At 36.4% G+C, this 17,950-nt stretch overlaps 1 protein-coding gene across 1 annotated transcript in view; it reads left to right on the top strand.

Moving 5' to 3' along the window:
• KIAA1407 (KIAA1407 ortholog) overlaps positions 1–17,950 on the top strand; it is an 86,143-nt gene that overhangs the window by 3,939 nt on the left and 64,254 nt on the right. Inside the window, exons 3-6 of the mRNA XM_008580141.1 lie at positions 4,869–5,010; positions 12,076–12,219; positions 15,479–15,657; positions 17,147–17,370. Coding sequence (XP_008578363.1) covers positions 4,869–5,010; positions 12,076–12,219; positions 15,479–15,657; positions 17,147–17,370 — 689 coding nt within the window. The remainder of the gene's footprint in view (positions 1–4,868; positions 5,011–12,075; positions 12,220–15,478; positions 15,658–17,146; positions 17,371–17,950) is intronic.

Below are 17,950 nucleotides of genomic sequence, written 5' to 3'. Positions count from 1 at the left end.
TTATCCTCTCAATGTCCACAATTATTTTCCTGCAGTTTCTATTTCTTACCATTCTATGGAAACCGTTGTCATAAATTACTTCCTGACCAGATCCAGTGGTCTCTTGATAATCCTCAAACTTTTTAGGTTACCTTTGATATAGTTTTCACTTTTTTATTTTAGAAATCCTCTCCTCCATTATCTTTTTGTAACACTGTTTTCTCCTGCCTCTCCTACTACCTTTTTGTTCACTTCTCTACCTCGTTTCTGATTTTAGTGCCTAATATATCCCAATTCTAGGTGTACCCTAAACAGTTATAACTTCTGGACCTAAGACTTCCAAACCCATTTGAGTTGTCCACCCTCTCAGAATCAGCTGTGACCTTGTTACCTGGAAGGAAGGGGGAGTATGCAGAAAGGTGTAGAATGTAATGAAATTTGAGGAAGCTCTCTCTTCAGAACAGAAAAAGGAAGATTGCCCAGCAACACTGAAGGCATGAATGAAGCAGAAAACCATAATTTTTCATGGTGCCAAAATTTGATAGATCAGATTGATGCAGACTTGGAGTTTTTCATTTGAAAGGCAAAGGAACAAGAGATTTGGGAATGATGTAAGATAGTAGCTGAATATCAACACTGAATAGGAAAGAAAGGGGACCCTTTAAAAGTCTCATAGATTGAAGAAGGGGGAGGCATAAAATGACTGGAAGATTTGGTTGGGTCCAACATCAATGTCATGGGAGTAGGGGAAGTGAAACAGATGGATAGGAAGTTGATGTTGGAAAAGGAATTATAAGTTTGGTTTGAGCAATAGAAAATTCTGTGTGACATGATTTAGGGTGACATTGTCAGTGTGTTGTTGAAGTGGATTTGAGAGGGAAGGTTTTGGAATGTGGAAGATCAAACAAACCTTAAGATGTTGGTGAGTATCCTCAGGGATGTTAAAATCACTTAGAATCAGGTAGATGCTTAGGTAGAACCTAAATGCTCTCCCAAAATGCAGCAGTCCACCATGATTTACGATTTATCCTCATCCTGATTTGATAGACTGACTCATCATACTCTGGTGCATTCTTGATTGAGATTTCTAAACATTTTCATCAAGTCAATTCTCTACTCTTGAACCTTCAGTGATTCTGTGTGCCATCAGGTGAAACTCTGTAAATTCCATATGGGCATTTAAAACCTTCAGCCAATCAGCCTGTAATATCAATTTACCTGTAATAGCTCCTATACTGATACTCTGTGTGAATCTTGTTAGGCCAGTCTCCTTCTCCTCCATGAGATAGGTGTTCTCTTTGCTTTGACTGATGCTGATCCCTCAGCCTGGAATATGCATCCCTCCTGAGAGGCCAGTCCAGATCTTTCCCTTAAGCTCAGCGTGAGATGCACCTCTCAGTGAACAAATTTCTCTTACCCACCTCCACTACCTAATCCCATCATCTAATACTCTTTTCCTTGGAAGATGCTGATCCCTCAGCCTGGAATATGCATCCCTCCTGAGAGGCCAGTCCAGATCTTTCCCTTACAGCTCAGCGTGAGATGCACCTCTCAGTGAACAAATTTCTCTTACCCACCTCCACTACCTAATCCCATCATCTAATACTCTTTTCCTTGGAATTATTTTGTCATTTATAAACACAGATACATCATCAAGCATTTTCTTTTTTTTTTTTTTTTTAAATGACTGGTAGGGGGATCTTAACTCTTGACTTGGTTTTGTCAGCACCACGCTCTCCCTAGTGAGCCAACCGGCCATCCCTATATAGGGATCCGAACCCGTGGCCTTGGTGTTATCAGTACCACACTCTCCCAAGTGAGCCACAGGCTGGCCCTAAGCATTTGCTTTAATACACAGTTATTACAAAAGAATTGGGCACTTTCAAAAATATATTACTCACAAAACTATTATACTTATATGAACATGCAGTATGCATGTGAGGGTATGTCAAGAAACTCATGGTCTTATCTCCTGGTCTTGAGGAAATGAAAGATTACATTGTAGTTTCTGTTTTTGCCATCCATGGTGATAGGGTCTGGAGTGACTATGGGATTAATGTGTGGAATGGACACAAGGAGCATGTATTGAGCATTTATAAGATCATAGGAATAACTGAGATAGTTCCTTTCCAAACAACATGCTTATGTATAATGTCATTACTGAATAATGAACTTTTGAAGGATTTAAGTTATTTTTAAATCACTTTTATTGCTTTAGAACTGTTTTTGAGTTTTCTATTGTACACATGGCATATGGAAACAAAAACAAAAACGTGAACTTTTTAAGAACAGAAACTTTTACTTCTGTTTTTCTCTAATGTCCACTACAGTGCTAGGAACACAGCTAGCTTTCAATGAGGACTTGCTGAAAGAATAAGTTGTTAAATTGATACCATGTTTTGCTGAAATATAGGATAGACCTTTCCTGTCTGTTACATATTTATTTTGGAAAAAAAAAAGTAAGGATGTAATATTTTAAGACGAAGAGATACAGAGATTATTTCTAATCCTTAGTATCATCTAGCAGTTTTTTCCCTCCCAAATCTTCATTTTAAGTGATATCCCAAATACTTTGTTAGAGCCAAGCAAACCTTTCTCTTTACTCCCTTATTTGTCAGTACCAGGCTCTATTCTTTTTTAGTACCAAGATCAGTCTTCCTCCTTTTATCTCCCAAGCTCTCTACTCTGCTCAGTTAAGAATGGGTACAAATTTCCTTTCAGGTGGGATGACACATATACATTGTTATTTCTTTAACTCATAGCCTGAGAACTAAGTCAAGTCTACAAATCTGTTTTTATTGTTTATTTTTTTGTTTGTGGATATTAGTTTAAAACACTGAAGTCATTCAATTTATTTGTACATTATATATATGTGTATATACAAACACATACAGTGTATGTGAAATTCATCTTGCTGTTTTAGAATTGAAGATTGTAAAGGGAAGGAGTATGTGCCAACCTTAAATCCAACATATGACATATGCTACTAACATAAATTTGGACACATCAGAGGCTGTGTGAAATAATATAGGAAAAGGTCTCTGCAGAGTGACCTTGTAAGGAATGAGTGATATTTTCTTGACCGTAACTCTGATGAGATCATGTTTTCTTCTGGTTGATATCTTTTCCTGTATGTTCTGTTTTCTACATCTTTTTCAAATTACGCTTGAGTTTTTGCCTTTATTCCTCTGCTTGTCTAACTTTAACATATGGTAGCCCATGGTACTACCAGTCTTTCCACAAAGGGCAAGAAGAAAAGTCATTTTCAGAATAGGTCAGGTGACAGTATAAAAATGGGAAAGTACAGCTTTTTTGAATAAATCTTTCATTTATTCATTCATTTAACAAGTATTTATTGGGCATTTGTGAAGTGCCAAGCACTGTTCTAGGTTCTAGGAGCTCACCTGTGTAGAGGACAGCAATCCCTGCTAATGTTCTACTTGGGAGAGACAATAAATGATAAAATATGTTATAAAGTGATAAGTGCCATAGAGAAAGTCAGAGCAGAGAAGGGGAGAAGGAGAGCCAGGAGAAGGGTGATTACAGTTCATACAGGGTGATCAGAGAAGGCCTAACTGAGAAGGTGACATATGAGCAAAGTCTTGAGGAGGTGAGGGAAAGAGTCATATGGATATCTGTGGGACAGCAGTCTGGGGCAGAAGAGAAGTAAGTACAAAGGCCCTGAGGTAGGAACACACTGGGCATATTTGAGGAGAAACAAGCAAGGTCAGTGTAGCTGAGGTAGAGTGAGCAAAGGGAAGAGTAGCAGGCCAGGAGGTTGGAGAGCTCACGACGGGCCTGGTGGCTCAGGACTGAGCACATCGGAAGGACTTTGACTTTTATTCTGGTTGAGATAGGGAGTTATTGAAGGTTTTTGAGTGGAGTTATGGCATGATATGGCTTTCAGTTTAAAGGGGTCATTCACTGTTGTGGTGAGAGGCTATTCCAGAAAACCTGTGAGGAAATTGTTGTGCCTTGGGCTGGGGTGATAGCAGTGGAGGTGATGGGTAGGGGTCAGATTCTGGATATATTTTGAAGACACAGTCAACAGATTTCCTGACAGATTGTGTGTAGGGGTGGGAGATTGATTCATTCATTCATTGGTTGATATCAGATTAAGGAGGACTTCAAAATTTTCATCCTGAGGAACTAAAAGAATGGAGTTGTCATTACCTTAGTTGGAAGACTGGAAACACAGCAAGCCTGGGGGAAAGCAGGTTTGTGGGGAGGGGGAAAGAAAGGGGCCTAGTTATAAAATAAGTTCTTTTATATTGTGCATGTAAATCAAAATGTCAAGGCAGTTTGTCCACCTTTACTGTTCCCTTCCCCAGTCCTGAGAATTTGATCATGTTTTTACTAGAATCTCACTGTTGAGTTAACATTCTGGATGACTACAGTTCAGTAACTCTGTTTATCCCAATTGTATTGAACCTATAGTTTGCCTAATATATGAAGTGAAGTTCCTTTCAGGAGTTGTAATTTGAGGAAGTTGTAGTTACTCTGCCTTTGGTTCATATTCATATGTAAGTCTTAGTGGCATGGAAACTAATAAAATACTGTATTTCTTTATTTAAGATAAAATATCCAGGTTTCAGGATCCCATTACTAATGCCTCAAAAAAAAGTTATCTAAACCTTAAATAACATTTGTTCAAATATAAACATTGTGAACACTTGTTAGAACTCGATAAAATACTGCAATTAATTTAACATTATATATGAAAACGAAAAATTATTTGGGTTAGATGTCTAAACCTCCAAGTTCCTTCAAAAATGGAAAAATGGAAGAATCTTATAGTTGATAGAAAATCAGATACTTAAATAGGAGAGAAATTCTCTAACTCTGAACAAAGTTGTCATCTTAATGGATTTTTTTCTGTCATATTGAAGAGAGTGGAGAAAGCCTCAGAATTTGCAGTTTCGAATGTATTTTCTGGCAAAAAATCAGATTTACCCAGAAGGCTTTGGGGCCAAATCATAGATTTGGAAAAATCTGAGCAAATAGAGGATCACGATGAAGTCTATGCAGAAGGTAAGAGAATATTTTTCCTGTGGTATTGACAATTCTTAAAGCATAACTGATAGTACATTTCAAAGTACAAGATGGAAGCTTTTCTTACTCGTGTTCTTAATTTTTGTTTCTACTGACTTAAAGCTAAATTTACTCTGGAGTTAACCCCAATATTACAAATAAGGGCATATTTAAGGCCCATTTTATTTCCTGAAATAGAACCACATCCAGAGATTAATGTAACAGTTAACTGGTGAGTGTTCTAAGGTACTAATCCTATGGCACAGATAATAGCATGGTTTTGGGCGTGGTTTTTTTTGCCTTTTTTTAATTTTATTTATGAAATAGAACCACATCCAGAGATTAATGTAACAGTTAACTGGTGAGTGTTCTAAGGTACTAGTCCTATGGCACAGATAATAGCATGGTTTTGGGCGTGGGTTTTTTTGCCTTTTTTTAATTTTATTTTAAAAATTTTTAATTGACATAATTGTACATATTTATGGGGTACTATGTGATATTTGATACATGTATATAATGTGTAATGATCAAATCACATTAACATAACAGCTCAAACATTTATTTCTTTGCATTGAGATTCAAAATCCTCTCTTCTAGCTAATTGAAAGTATACAATAAATTGTTGTTAATTGTAGTCACCCTACAGTGCTATAGAACACTAAATCATATTCCTCCTCTCTAGCTGTACTTTTGTATCCATTAGCCAACCTCTCCCTATCCTCCCTCCTCACTACCCTTCCCATCCTCTGGTAACAACAGTTCTATTCTCTTGCTCTCTAGTTCTATGGAGTCAACTTTCTTAGTTTCCACATATGAGTAAGAACATGCGGTATTTTTCTTTCTGTTCCTTGTTTCTTTCACTTAATGTAATGTCCTCCAAGCTTATCCATGTTGCTGTGAATAACAGGATTTCATTCTTTTTGATGGCTGAATAGTATTCCATTGTTTATGTATACCACATTTTCTTTATCCATTCATTTATTGATGGACACTTAGGTTGATTCCATATCTTGGCTATTGTGAATAGTGCTGCAATAAACATCAGACTGCAGATATCTCTGATGTACTTATTTCCTTTCCTTTAGATATATATCCAGTATTGGGGTTGCTGGATCATATGGTAGTTCTATTTGTAGTTTTTTAAGGAACCTCAATACTGTTTTCCATAATAGTTCTATTAGTTTACATTCCCACCAACAGTGTAGAGGGAGTTTCCCTTTCTCCACATCCTTGCCCAGTATTTGTTATTTTCTGTGTTTTTGATAAAAGCCGTTCTAACTGGAGTGAGATATCTCATTGTGGTTTTGATTTGCATTTCCTTGATGATTACTGATGTTGAGCATTTTTTTCATATACTTATTGGCCATTTGTATATCTTCTTTTGAGAAATATTTATTCAGCTCATTTGCCCATTTTTTAATCAGAGCATTTGTGTTTTTTTTTTTTTTTGCTATTGAGTTTTTTGAGTTCCTTGTATTTTCTGGATATTAATCCCTTGTCAGATATATAGTTTTCAAATATTTTCTCCCATTCTGCAGGTAGTCTCTTCGCTTGGTTGATTGTTTCCTTTGCTGTGCAGAAGCTTTTTAGTTTGACATAATTCCATTTGTCTATTTTTACTTTTGTTGCCTGTGCTTTTGAGGTCTTTTCCATAAACTCTTTAGCAAGACCAATGTCCTGAAGCATTTCCCCTATGTTTTCTTCTAGTAGTTTCATAGTTTTGAGTCTTATATTTAAATCTTTAATTCATTTTGAGTTTCATTCCTCTGTGTATGGATATCTAGTTTTCTCAGCACCATTTATTGAAGAGACTGTCCTTTCCCAAATGAATATTCTTGGTGCCTTTGTTGAAAATCAGCTGGCTGTAAATATGTGGCTTTATGTCTGGGTTTTAATTCCGTTTCACTGTTCTATGTATCTGTTTTTATGCCAGTATTATGCTGTTTTTGTTACTATAGCTTCGTAGTACATTTTGAGGTCAGGTAGTATGATGCCTCCAGTGTTGTTCCTTTTGCTCAAAATTGCTTTGGCTATTCAGGGTCTTTTGTGGTTCCATATGAATGTTAGAATTGTTTTTTTTCCATTTCTGTGAAGAATGTCATTGGTATTTTGATAGGGTTTTCATTGAATCTGTAGATTACTTTTGGTAATATGGTCATTTTCATAATGTTAATTCTTTTAATCCATGTACATGGGGTGTCTCCATTTTTTGTGTCCTCTTCAATTTCCTTTATCAGTGTTTTGTAGTTTTCTTCGTAGAGGTTTTTCACCTCCTTGATTAAATTTATTCCTAGGTATGTTTTTTTTATAGTTATTGTAAACGGGATTGCTTTCTTGATTTCTTTTTCAGCTAGTTCATTATTGGCATATAGAAACATGACTGATATTTGTATGTTGATGTTTTATCCTGCAACTTTATTGAATTCATTGATCAATTCTAGGACTTCTGGTGGAGCTTTTAGGGTTTTCTATATATATGATCACATGGTCTTCAAACAGGCACAATTTGACTTCCTCCTTTCCAATTTGGATGCCCTTTATTTCTTTCTCTTGCCTAATTGCTCTGGCTAGGATGGTAGCATGTTAATTTGATCTGGTATTATACAGATAAACACTAGTTTATAAATCAATTTTGTTCCTTGTGAAGAGACTCTACAACCAGTCTGACCTCACTATCTCCCAAAAGCATTTATTCTTCTGGAATTCAGTATTTTTGTTACTGATACCTTGAGGAACTCCACCATTTAGGGATTGGGAGATCAGGAGGGACAAGCAAAGGAGACTGTAAAGGAGAGGCCACTGAAGAACGAGGAAAGTCAAAGGATGATGTCCTGTAAGACAGCTTTCATTCATATTATTTATGTCTCCAGTTATTCAGTTTTTTCTTCATTTATTCAACACATATATACTTAATTCTTACTCTGTGGGAGCTACTATTTTAGGCACTGGAAGTACTGGTTATAAACAAAGGAGGCAAAGCCATTGCTTTCAGGGAGTATACATTCTATTGTGGGAATAAAGAAAATTAAAAACAATTTATCAGGTAGTGATTAGTCATTCAAGTTTGGGCCTGAATAACAAGGAGACAGATGAGCAGCGATTGGGGAGAGCATCCCAGGTAGAGGGAAAGGAAGCATCAAGAGCTAAAGTATGCTTGGTGTGCTTGAGGAACTGAAGGAAGACCCATGTGGCTGCTAACTTCCCAGTAGATAGAGATGAGCTTGCAGGAGTGAGCAGAAGACACGTCACATAGGGCCTTATAGGAAAAGAATTTAGATATTATTCTGAATATGATAGGACAGCATTATAGGGTTTAAGCAGAGGTATAATAGGACAATTTTTGACATATATGAAGAATAGATTATAGGGGAGAAAAAGAGGTAAAAGGGTAACCAGTGGGAGGCTATTGCAGTGGTCTGGATGAGCAGTGATGGCCTTGGTTGGTTGGTAGTACTGGAGGTAGAGAAAGAAGAATGATTCTGTAATTGGCAGGGCTGTTTCGTGCCCACCCCACCTCCCACCCTGCCAATAGAGGTACATAATATACTTTAGCTTATTAGAGGTAGAGAAAGAAGAATGATTCTGTAATTGGCAGGGCTGTTTCGTGCCCACCCCACCTCCTACCCTGCCAATAGAGGTACATAATATACTTTAGCTTATTAAGGGTTCTGAGAAGTCCTGCAGTTAAAAAGAAATATTTACTTATCCCATATCCCAAACTTTCTAGACCATGAACCTCTCTTTATCCTAAAATACCTATTAATATTGTGAGAAACTAGTGATCCACATTAGGATGTACTAGTGTATGGATACAGCATGGTTTTCAAAGGTTTATATCATTTTTTTCTCCTCTCATCAACTATATTAATATTCTATAAGAACCAAGGATCATACTTTGAGAAACTCTGCTTTAAGGTAGCCTGTATACCTCTCTTCTGATTCATACCTCTCCTCTGATCCAACATGAGGTGTTTCTACAGGTTATACCTCCAAGGGAAGTTTACTTTCTTTGCTCTTTTGGGAAACTTCATGGTAAGCCCTCATTTACCAATGAATGGCATTTAGTATATGTTAATTATTTTACATATATATTATATTACACATAAATGTCTAAAGTATTATATACAAGAGTTACTCAATAAATATCTGCTCCCTTTTTACAGTTAGTTTCTACTACTCTGATTCATTTTTTCCTATTTTTATCTATATTAAATGCCTCAGCATCATTTATGTTTTCGAATTTAAAGAAATGTATTTATTTTTTAATGGAAATGTATTCGTTATACATTTTTAAGGGGTACAGTACAGGTTTACAATGTGTGATGATTAAATCAGGGTAATTAGGATGTTCATCATCACAAAACTTTATCATTTCTTTGTGATGAGAACATTTGATCTCCTCTCTTCTAGCCATTTGAGAATATACAATAAATTATTGTCAATTATAGATGCCTAGCACTACTGTACACCACCAGAACTTAGAAACACCCCATTCCCTAAGAGCTATGTGATAATGATAATAACAATGATGAAAGTAAGGCTAAAATAGCTGTTTTTCTTCTTTGAAATCCCCATGCCCTACACACAAGAGCTGTTTGATAATGATAATAATGATGAAGGTGATGCTACAGCAGACATTTCCCCCCATACCTATGTATATTAAGAAGTTTTTCTCCATATCATTAAGAAAGAAATCCAAATGGAAGTTGGCTTTTATGATATCACACTCTTTGATTTTTCTTTTGTTTTAGTGGCCTCTCCTTCCTAGTCAGCTTTCCTGGTTCCACCTTATCTCATCAACCCCTAAATATTGGAGTTTCTTAGGGAACAGTCCTTGAGCCTCTTCTCTATCCACCTTCCTCCTGTGGTAATCACATCCACTTTTGTGGCTTTAAATACCATCTGTATGTTTACAATTCCCACATTTATTTTTCAGTTTGTACCTCTCTCCTGAAATCCATAGTATTATAGCCAATACCTATTTGACATCCCCATTTGGATCTCTCAAACTGAACATGTAGAAGACTGAACTCCTGATCTTTCCCCCACACCTGTTTCTCCCTTGGCCTTCCCCATCTTAGTAAATGGCATTTCCATCCTTGCTGTTGCTTGAGCCAAAAACCTTGTAGATTTCCTTCTCTCACATCCTATATCCAGTCCATCAGCAAATCATGTCAACTCCACCTCCAAACATTACTTGCTAGAATTTGACCATTTTTAATACCTCCACTCCAGTTCCAGGCCATCATCCCCTGGATTATTGCATTTGTCTCCCAGTTGGTGTCTCCTGCCTACATGCTTGTTCCCTATTGTCTATTTTAACATAGTAATCAAAGTAAATGATGCTCTTAAAATATGTCACCTCTTTGTTCACAACCCTCACGTGGCATCCTATTGCACTCAAGAGTAAAAGCCAAAGTAGCTAGAATGGTGTCAAGGCTCTAAACAAGGGAATTTCAACCTCGAGAATCTGTATGTTTACAATTCCCACATTTATTTTTCAGTTTGTACCTCTCTCCTGAAATCCATAGTATTATAGCCAATACCTATTTGACATCCCCATTTGGATCTCTCAAACTGAACATGTAGAAGACTGAACTCCTGATCTTTCCCCCACACCTGTTTCTCCCTTGGCCTTCCCCATCTTAGTAAATGGCATTTCCATCCTTGCTGTTGCTTGAGCCAAAAACCTTGTAGATTTCCTTCTCTCACATCCTATATCCAGTCCATCAGCAAATCATGTCAACTCCACCTCCAAACATTACTTGCTAGAATTTGACCATTTTTAATACCTCCACTCCAGTTCCAGGCCATCATCCCCTGGATTATTGCATTTGTCTCCCAGTTGGTGTCTCCTGCCTACATGCTTGTTCCCTATTGTCTATTTTAACATAGTAATCAAAGTAAATGATGCTCTTAAAATATGTCACCTCTTTGTTCACAACCCTCACGTGGCATCCTATTGCACTCAAGAGTAAAAGCCAAAGTAGCTAGAATGGTGTCAAGGCTCTAAACAAGGGAATTTCAACCTCGAGACTATTGACAGAGAATTTTTGTTGTAGGGGCTGTCCTGTGAATTGTAGGATGTTTAGCAGCATACCTGGCCTCTACCCACTTGATGCCAGTATCATATCTCTCAGTTGTGACAACCAAAAATGACTCAGATATTGCTATATGTCTGTCGGGTGGCAAGATTGCCTCCAGTTCATAACCGCTGCTCTAAACCTGATCTACATATTACCTCTTTCACCTCATCTACTATTCTTTCTTTCACTCACTCCTTTCTAGCCACCCTTTAAGAGTAAAAGCCAAAGTAGCTAGAATGGTGTCAAGGCTCTAAACAAGGGAATTTCAACCTCAAGACTATTGACAGAGAATTTTTGTTGTAGGGGCTGTCCTGTGAATTGTAGGATGTTTAGCAGCATACCTGGCCTCTACCCACTTGATGCCAGTATCATCTCTCAGTTGTGACAACCAAAAATGACTCAGATATTGCTATATGTCTGTCGGGTGGCAAGATTGCCTCCAGTTCATAACTGCTGCTCTAAACCTGATCTACATATTACCTCTTTCACCTCATCTACTATTCTTTCTTTCACTCACTCCTTTCTAGCCACCCTTTGCCTCCTTGCTATTTCACCAACACTCTAGACACTTCTGCCTTAGGGACTTTGGATTAGCTTTCCCTCTGCGTGGAATAATATATCCTTATATATCCAAATGGCTCACTCTCTCACTGCCCTTCTTTGCTTAAATATCTTCTCAGTGAGGCCTTTTTTGACCACAGCTAGAACACCCATTTCCATTTCCTGCACTCCATTTCTCCTTTCCCTGCTTTGTTTTTCTCATTTACTTATTGTCTCTTCTCCCCAATAATAATGTAAGCCTCATGATGGTAGGATTTATTTTTCCAGTTTTGTTCTCTGCTGTATTCCCAGCATCTAGAACAGTACTTGACACATGATAGGTGCTCAATTAATATTTGGTGAATGAATGAAAACAGTGAATGAAGAAAGCCTCTGAAGTAATTGAAATATTTGAAAGATGTTTTTGTTTTATTGATAGCTCAGGAGTTGGTGAATGACTGGTTAGACGCAAAACTTAGGCAGGAATTAGCAAGTGATGGAGAAGGTGATGCTGAAAAGACTATGTCAAGTATCACTCATATGCCAGAAGCCAGTGGCCATTTGAAATACGACAAGTTTGATGGTAAGAACTTATCTGATTGTTCTAAGCTTTAACATTGAATAAATGTGTCTAAGTCTTTTTAATTGTTTTGAATAATAAATGATATATTGTTTGATTTTCTGTGTTTTGCTTAGTTTTATTATTGGCTTTAATTTTTTTTTATTGAATGTAAATTACATATGGTATATCTTCAGTAAATTCCTGGTGTTTCTTAAAATTAAAATATTCTATTATTTGTAATTCTTCTTATCATTGTAATAGTAATGAATGCCATTTAAGCATGCCGTTCCCCATGTATCATTGGATGACTACTTGCTTTGATGAAGATTACATTTATGCATTTGTTTATCATTTTATATTTACAAAATGCTTCTTTTATTTTATTAGCTATAACTTATAAGGGAGGTTATTACTTTTCTATTTTTTCCCCTGGGGTGGTGTGGGGGTACACTGTTGTGTGCAGAACTAGGGTCAGACAACTTAAATAGCTAACTTGTGTGGGTTCCTCAGATGCACTCAAGGGTCTGAGATTTTTCTCTCTGAGCATAGGGGTAGGTGTGGTGATAGTGGGGGCAGCTTCCTATGCATGACTCAAACAATTTTAGTGAATCCACCTGGAAGCATTCCCCTTGCTTAGAGCTCTACAAAATCCCCATCTAGGGGATCACAAGGTCATGAGTTCTTAAAGTTAGAAGAATCCGTCAAGATCATCTGGTCTAATCTACCCTCCTCACCTACCCGGGGATAGATCCTTCTACAGTGTCCCTAACATGGGATAATATAATCTCTACCTGAACACCTTCCCAGGACAGGGAGCCTGCACTTTGGAAGGAGTCCATTCAGCCATCATGAGGCTCTAATCCTCACAGAATTCTCCCTTAATTAGGAGAATTAGGATTTTGTCCTTAATAACTGTTTGTCCTTTGGTGCAACAGAAAATAATATGTTCCCTCTCTCAAGAACAATCTTTTTATTTTTTTGTAGAAGTTGTAATCATATCTGACCACTCATATACTTCAGTGTTGCCACATTAAATAGCACCAGCGCTCTCAACTGCTCTTTGTACCGCATGGTTTCTAGATCTTATCATACTGGCTGCTGACTTCTGGATATCTTCTGGTTTATTAATGTCATTATTAAAGTGGAATGTTTTAGGACTTTACATTTGTTTTTGAGCAAATATATGGAATATAGTGAAACTTACTTCCTTTGATATGGTGCTAATAAATCTAGTTATATCTCTTTACTTATATTGGCTATTATCATCTAGTATCATACTAGTCCTCAGTCATCTTATGCTGGTAGAATTTTTTCCAATTTTTGATTGAAATATTGAACAAAAATATTATGTAACCATTAAAAAGGATGTTTATAAAAATGTTAATTAACATGTGATTATCTCAGTAACCACAAAAGAAAGCATTTGACATTCATTCTGGATAAAAACTGTAAGCAAACTAGTAATAGAAGGGAAATTTCTCTATTTGGTAAAGGGCACTTACATAAGACATATAGAAAACAAATACCAAAATGACAAATGTAAACCCTTCTTTGTCAGGAATTACATTAAATGTAAATGAATTTAAGCACTCCAGTCCAAAGGCAGAAATTGGCAGAATGTATTAAAAATGTGTGATCTAACTATATGTTAAATGCAAGAGACACACTTTAAATTCAAGACACAAATAAGTTGAAAGTAAAGGGATGGAAAAAGATCTATTATATAAATAGTAACCAAAAGAGAGCTAGAGTGACTATACTAATATCAGGAAAAAAAGATATTAAGACAAAAAAAATGTTACTAGAGACAAAACGTACATTTTTAATGATAAAAGCACCAATCCATGAAGAAAACTTAAGAGTTGTAAACATATATACACCTGATTAAAGAGTCCCAAAGTGGATGTAGCAAAAACTGACAAAAGTGAAGGGAGAAATAGACGATTCAACAATAATAGTTGGAAACTTCAAACCCCATTTTTAATAATGTATAGAACAACTAAAAAACATCAATAAGGTAGATGTTTAGTGTCATTAAATGTTAGGGAAATGCAAATTTAAACCACAATGAAAATTACCATTACATATCTATTAAAATGGCTTAAATTTAAGACTGACCATACCAAGTATTGGTAAGGATGTGGAAAAACTAGACTACTTCCACATTGCTGGTGGAAATGTAAAATTTCCATTTTGGACAATAGTTTTGACAGTTTCTTAAAAAATTAAGCATGTACTTATATGATTCTACTCCTAGGCATTTTTCCAACAGGAGAGAAAGCCTATGTTTCTACAAAGATTTGTACACAACTGTTCATAACAGCTTTATTGGCAATGGCTAAAATCTGGAAATAACCTGAATGTCCATTAATAGATGAATGAACAAATTGTGGTATATCCATACAGTGGTATACTACTCAACAATGAAAAGCAATAAACTACTGATACACACAGCTTGGATGAATCTGAAAATAATTATGCTGAGCAAAGAAGCCAGATGAAAAAAAGAATACAAAGTATATGATTTGATTTCTATAAAATTCTAGAAAATGCGAGCTAATCTATAGTGACAGAAAGTGGGTCCAGGCTTACCTGGAGCAGGGTAGAGGGCATAAGAAGGAGTGAGAGGAAGAGATTATAAATCAGCCTGAGGACATTTTTGGGACTGATAGACATATTCATTATCTTGATTGTGGTGATGTTTTTACTGGCATATGCACATGTCAAAATTTATCGTAGACTATAAATATTTGCAGTTTGTTTTATGTCAATTATACCACAATAAAGATTTTTTTTAAAGTAAAAAGTTCTCGGGCCGGCCCAGTGGCGCACTGGAGAGTGCGCCGCTTGGGAGCGCGGAGGCGCTCCCGCCAAGGGTTCAGATCCCATGTGGAGACCGGTTCCCGCTCACTGGTTGAGCGCGGTGCGGGCGCAACACCGAGGGTTGCGATCCCGTTACCGGTCAGTAAAAAAGACAAAAAAGGAAAAAAAAAAAGTTCTCAAGGTTGTTTAGATTGAAGTAATACCTTTTAGATTTGGCAGTGAAGTGTCTTCAGTGACATGGGTGAAGGCAATTCCTGATGAGTGGAGCTTTTTTCCTCTTAGTTGAAGGTAATTTCTGAGGGCTATACTAGTCCAATTGGCATTATCAGTTACTATTTATTGAATACTTACAGCTTTGTATTTTTATTGTACCAGAATTCTTTGTATAAGTATGAATATTATACTAAAATTAAAAAATTTTTAATTGCCCTCTTTTCTGCTGTTCTGTTTCTCCCAGACTTATGTGGCTATTTGGAAGAAGAAGAGGAAAGTACCACCATTCAAAAATTTATAGACCATCTGCTTCATAAAGATGTGGTGGATTCTGGGATGTTGGAAGATCTTGGAATGAAGGGAAACCAAGACAAGAAGCAGCAGAAGGATCCTCGTCTTACCATGGAGATGAGACATAAGCAGGTGGGAGGGAAAAACAAAATTAAAATGGATAACAGGAAGCAATCTTTGTGTAACACATTTAATAAGCTTAAATAAAGACTTAGGCTTTATTATGAAAAAGGGTGCCATCTGTGGTTTGGTTAGAAAGAATAAAAATAAAATATAAGAACTTCAGAAGAAAAATAATTGTCATGAACTGAGGATAGGAAACAATTTATCTAAGCAATAACCAAAAAATAATAATTGATTTTGACCAATAGGGTGTTGAGCCAAACTTTATTAGTTTGAATGTGGTACTCCCTATTACAAACATACAAATTGCATTTGCTTATATTTGGTTTTGAATTGTGACATTAATATATTAATACCATAAATATTCTTGTGAATGTAATAATGATAATTCTTTTCTAGACAACTGAAATTCACTCATTTTGTGATTATCACTTGAGAGGGAGGACAGGTCTGAATTAAATCTAGTTCAGCTGTTTTGAATTAGAAAGGCATGTGGAAATTTTCTTTTCTCCAAAGGAAATAGTAGGTTATAGGAAAAAAGACTATCTCAACACTTTGAAAAGGAGCTGCAGGGAATCAGAATGACTAAGTCTTTGCCATATGTCCAGGACTAAGACTGAACTGAGTATACATATATACATAATATCTATACATGTGTGCTATCTTTTTATAACACTGAATTTCTGATCACCAAATTTGAAAGTCACTGCTTTAAACCATTAAGGTGTGCCTAATCAGTGCAGGGGATGTTGGAGAAACAGGGATGGAGGTATGATCCTCGTTTGGATCTAAGACAAAAGGAAGGAGATAAAGTTCAAAAAGATGTGTGATCATTGTCTAGAAGTCTTATCACAACTAGAGAGTAAGTTAAGGGTAAAGGTAAGTGAAGCAGAAGGGAAAGGACCATTCCTTAATTCATAGCTAGTCAAGAAGTAATAAGTTTTAAAAAAGTGAATGTGCTTATAAATATCTGCAAAGTTCATGTTTTCGATTACCAAATATAATTCAGAATCACTGGTATATTTATGATAGAAATTAATAAAGCGTTGTGGTGTTCCTTATGGCAATAAATCACTGTTCATTCCTTCACAATGTAACCCCTAAGAAATATTCTTATTCTTTTTTGAATTACAGTGAAAATGCAGACAGGGCCTAAGTAAAAAGCAGTAATATATACCTTGGACAATTTTATGGGTGGGAGATCATAAATAAATAAGAATTCAGAACTTGGGACCTGACCCATTAGATTGTCACCTTTTTCATGATGCAGATCATTCACAAATTGTTTGAGAGTCATCTTCATCTGACTTCACCTAAAATTTTGTTTTGGCCCTTACACAGTAAACAAATGAATTCTCCTTATCCCTCCAGTAAACAGTAGGGTTCTGGCCCAGAATATTTCAAACTGGTCATATTCTGAACTTCAAAATGTGTTCTAAAGTTTTGCATATTCCTTTCTACTTGAAAGGCTGTATTTCACCCTTGTATTCTCTTTAAGGTAAAAGAAAATCGCTTAAGACGTGAGAAAGAACTGGAGTGCCAGAGAATGGAAGAGGTCCTGAAAAAATCAGCCTTCTTGGAGGCTCAGTATCTGGTGCAAGAAGAGAAGAAAAGGAAGGCTCTGGAGGCCAAGAAAGAGGAGGAGGAGATTCAGAGGGAGATGGTAAAGTTACGGAGAGAGATAATTGAGAGGAGACACACTGTGGAAGAAGTATGGAAAATGTAAGCCAGCGTGATATGCAGTATGGAATTTAAGCAGTCATTTTGGAAGTGGTCTAAAGTTTTTTAAATGCACAGACATTGCAATAACAAAACACAAAAGAGAAATTACCCACTATTTCCCCATCTTAACAAATTAACTAATTTCATTCTTCCATGTTTCCTCCTGGTTTTAGTCCCTTTACATACTTAATTACAACCATAAAGTACATTTAATTAGTTATTCTGCTTGTTGTAATTAACACATTGCTTAGAGTCCTGAGGTCTGTATATTCCTCCATTGGGTTCCTATAAAATAATTTATGTATGCCTCCTCTTCATACCGGTAAGCATTTTGGCTAGTTCAGATTTTTCACCAATGTGATATTGCAATGAGCATCCTTAAGCATAAAGCTTTTTCATTCTTTTGAATTACATTCTTAGGATAAATTCTTTTTTTTTTTTTTTTTTTTTAGATTTTCCCTTTATTAGAAGTTAGGATAAATTCTTAAGAGTGTAATTATTGGGGGCCGGCCCGGTGGCGCACTGCTACAGTGCGCCGCTTGGGAAGCGCGGCGGCGCTCCCGCCGAGGGTTCGGATCCC

The sequence above is a fragment of the Galeopterus variegatus genome, unplaced genomic scaffold (assembly GCF_000696425.1).
Source record: "Galeopterus variegatus unplaced genomic scaffold, G_variegatus-3.0.2 Scaffold84, whole genome shotgun sequence".
In the NCBI taxonomy this organism is placed as follows: Eukaryota; Metazoa; Chordata; class Mammalia; order Dermoptera; family Cynocephalidae; genus Galeopterus; species Galeopterus variegatus.
The sequence above is the reverse complement of the archived record's forward strand: the minus strand, read 5'-3'. Positions and strand labels throughout refer to the sequence as shown.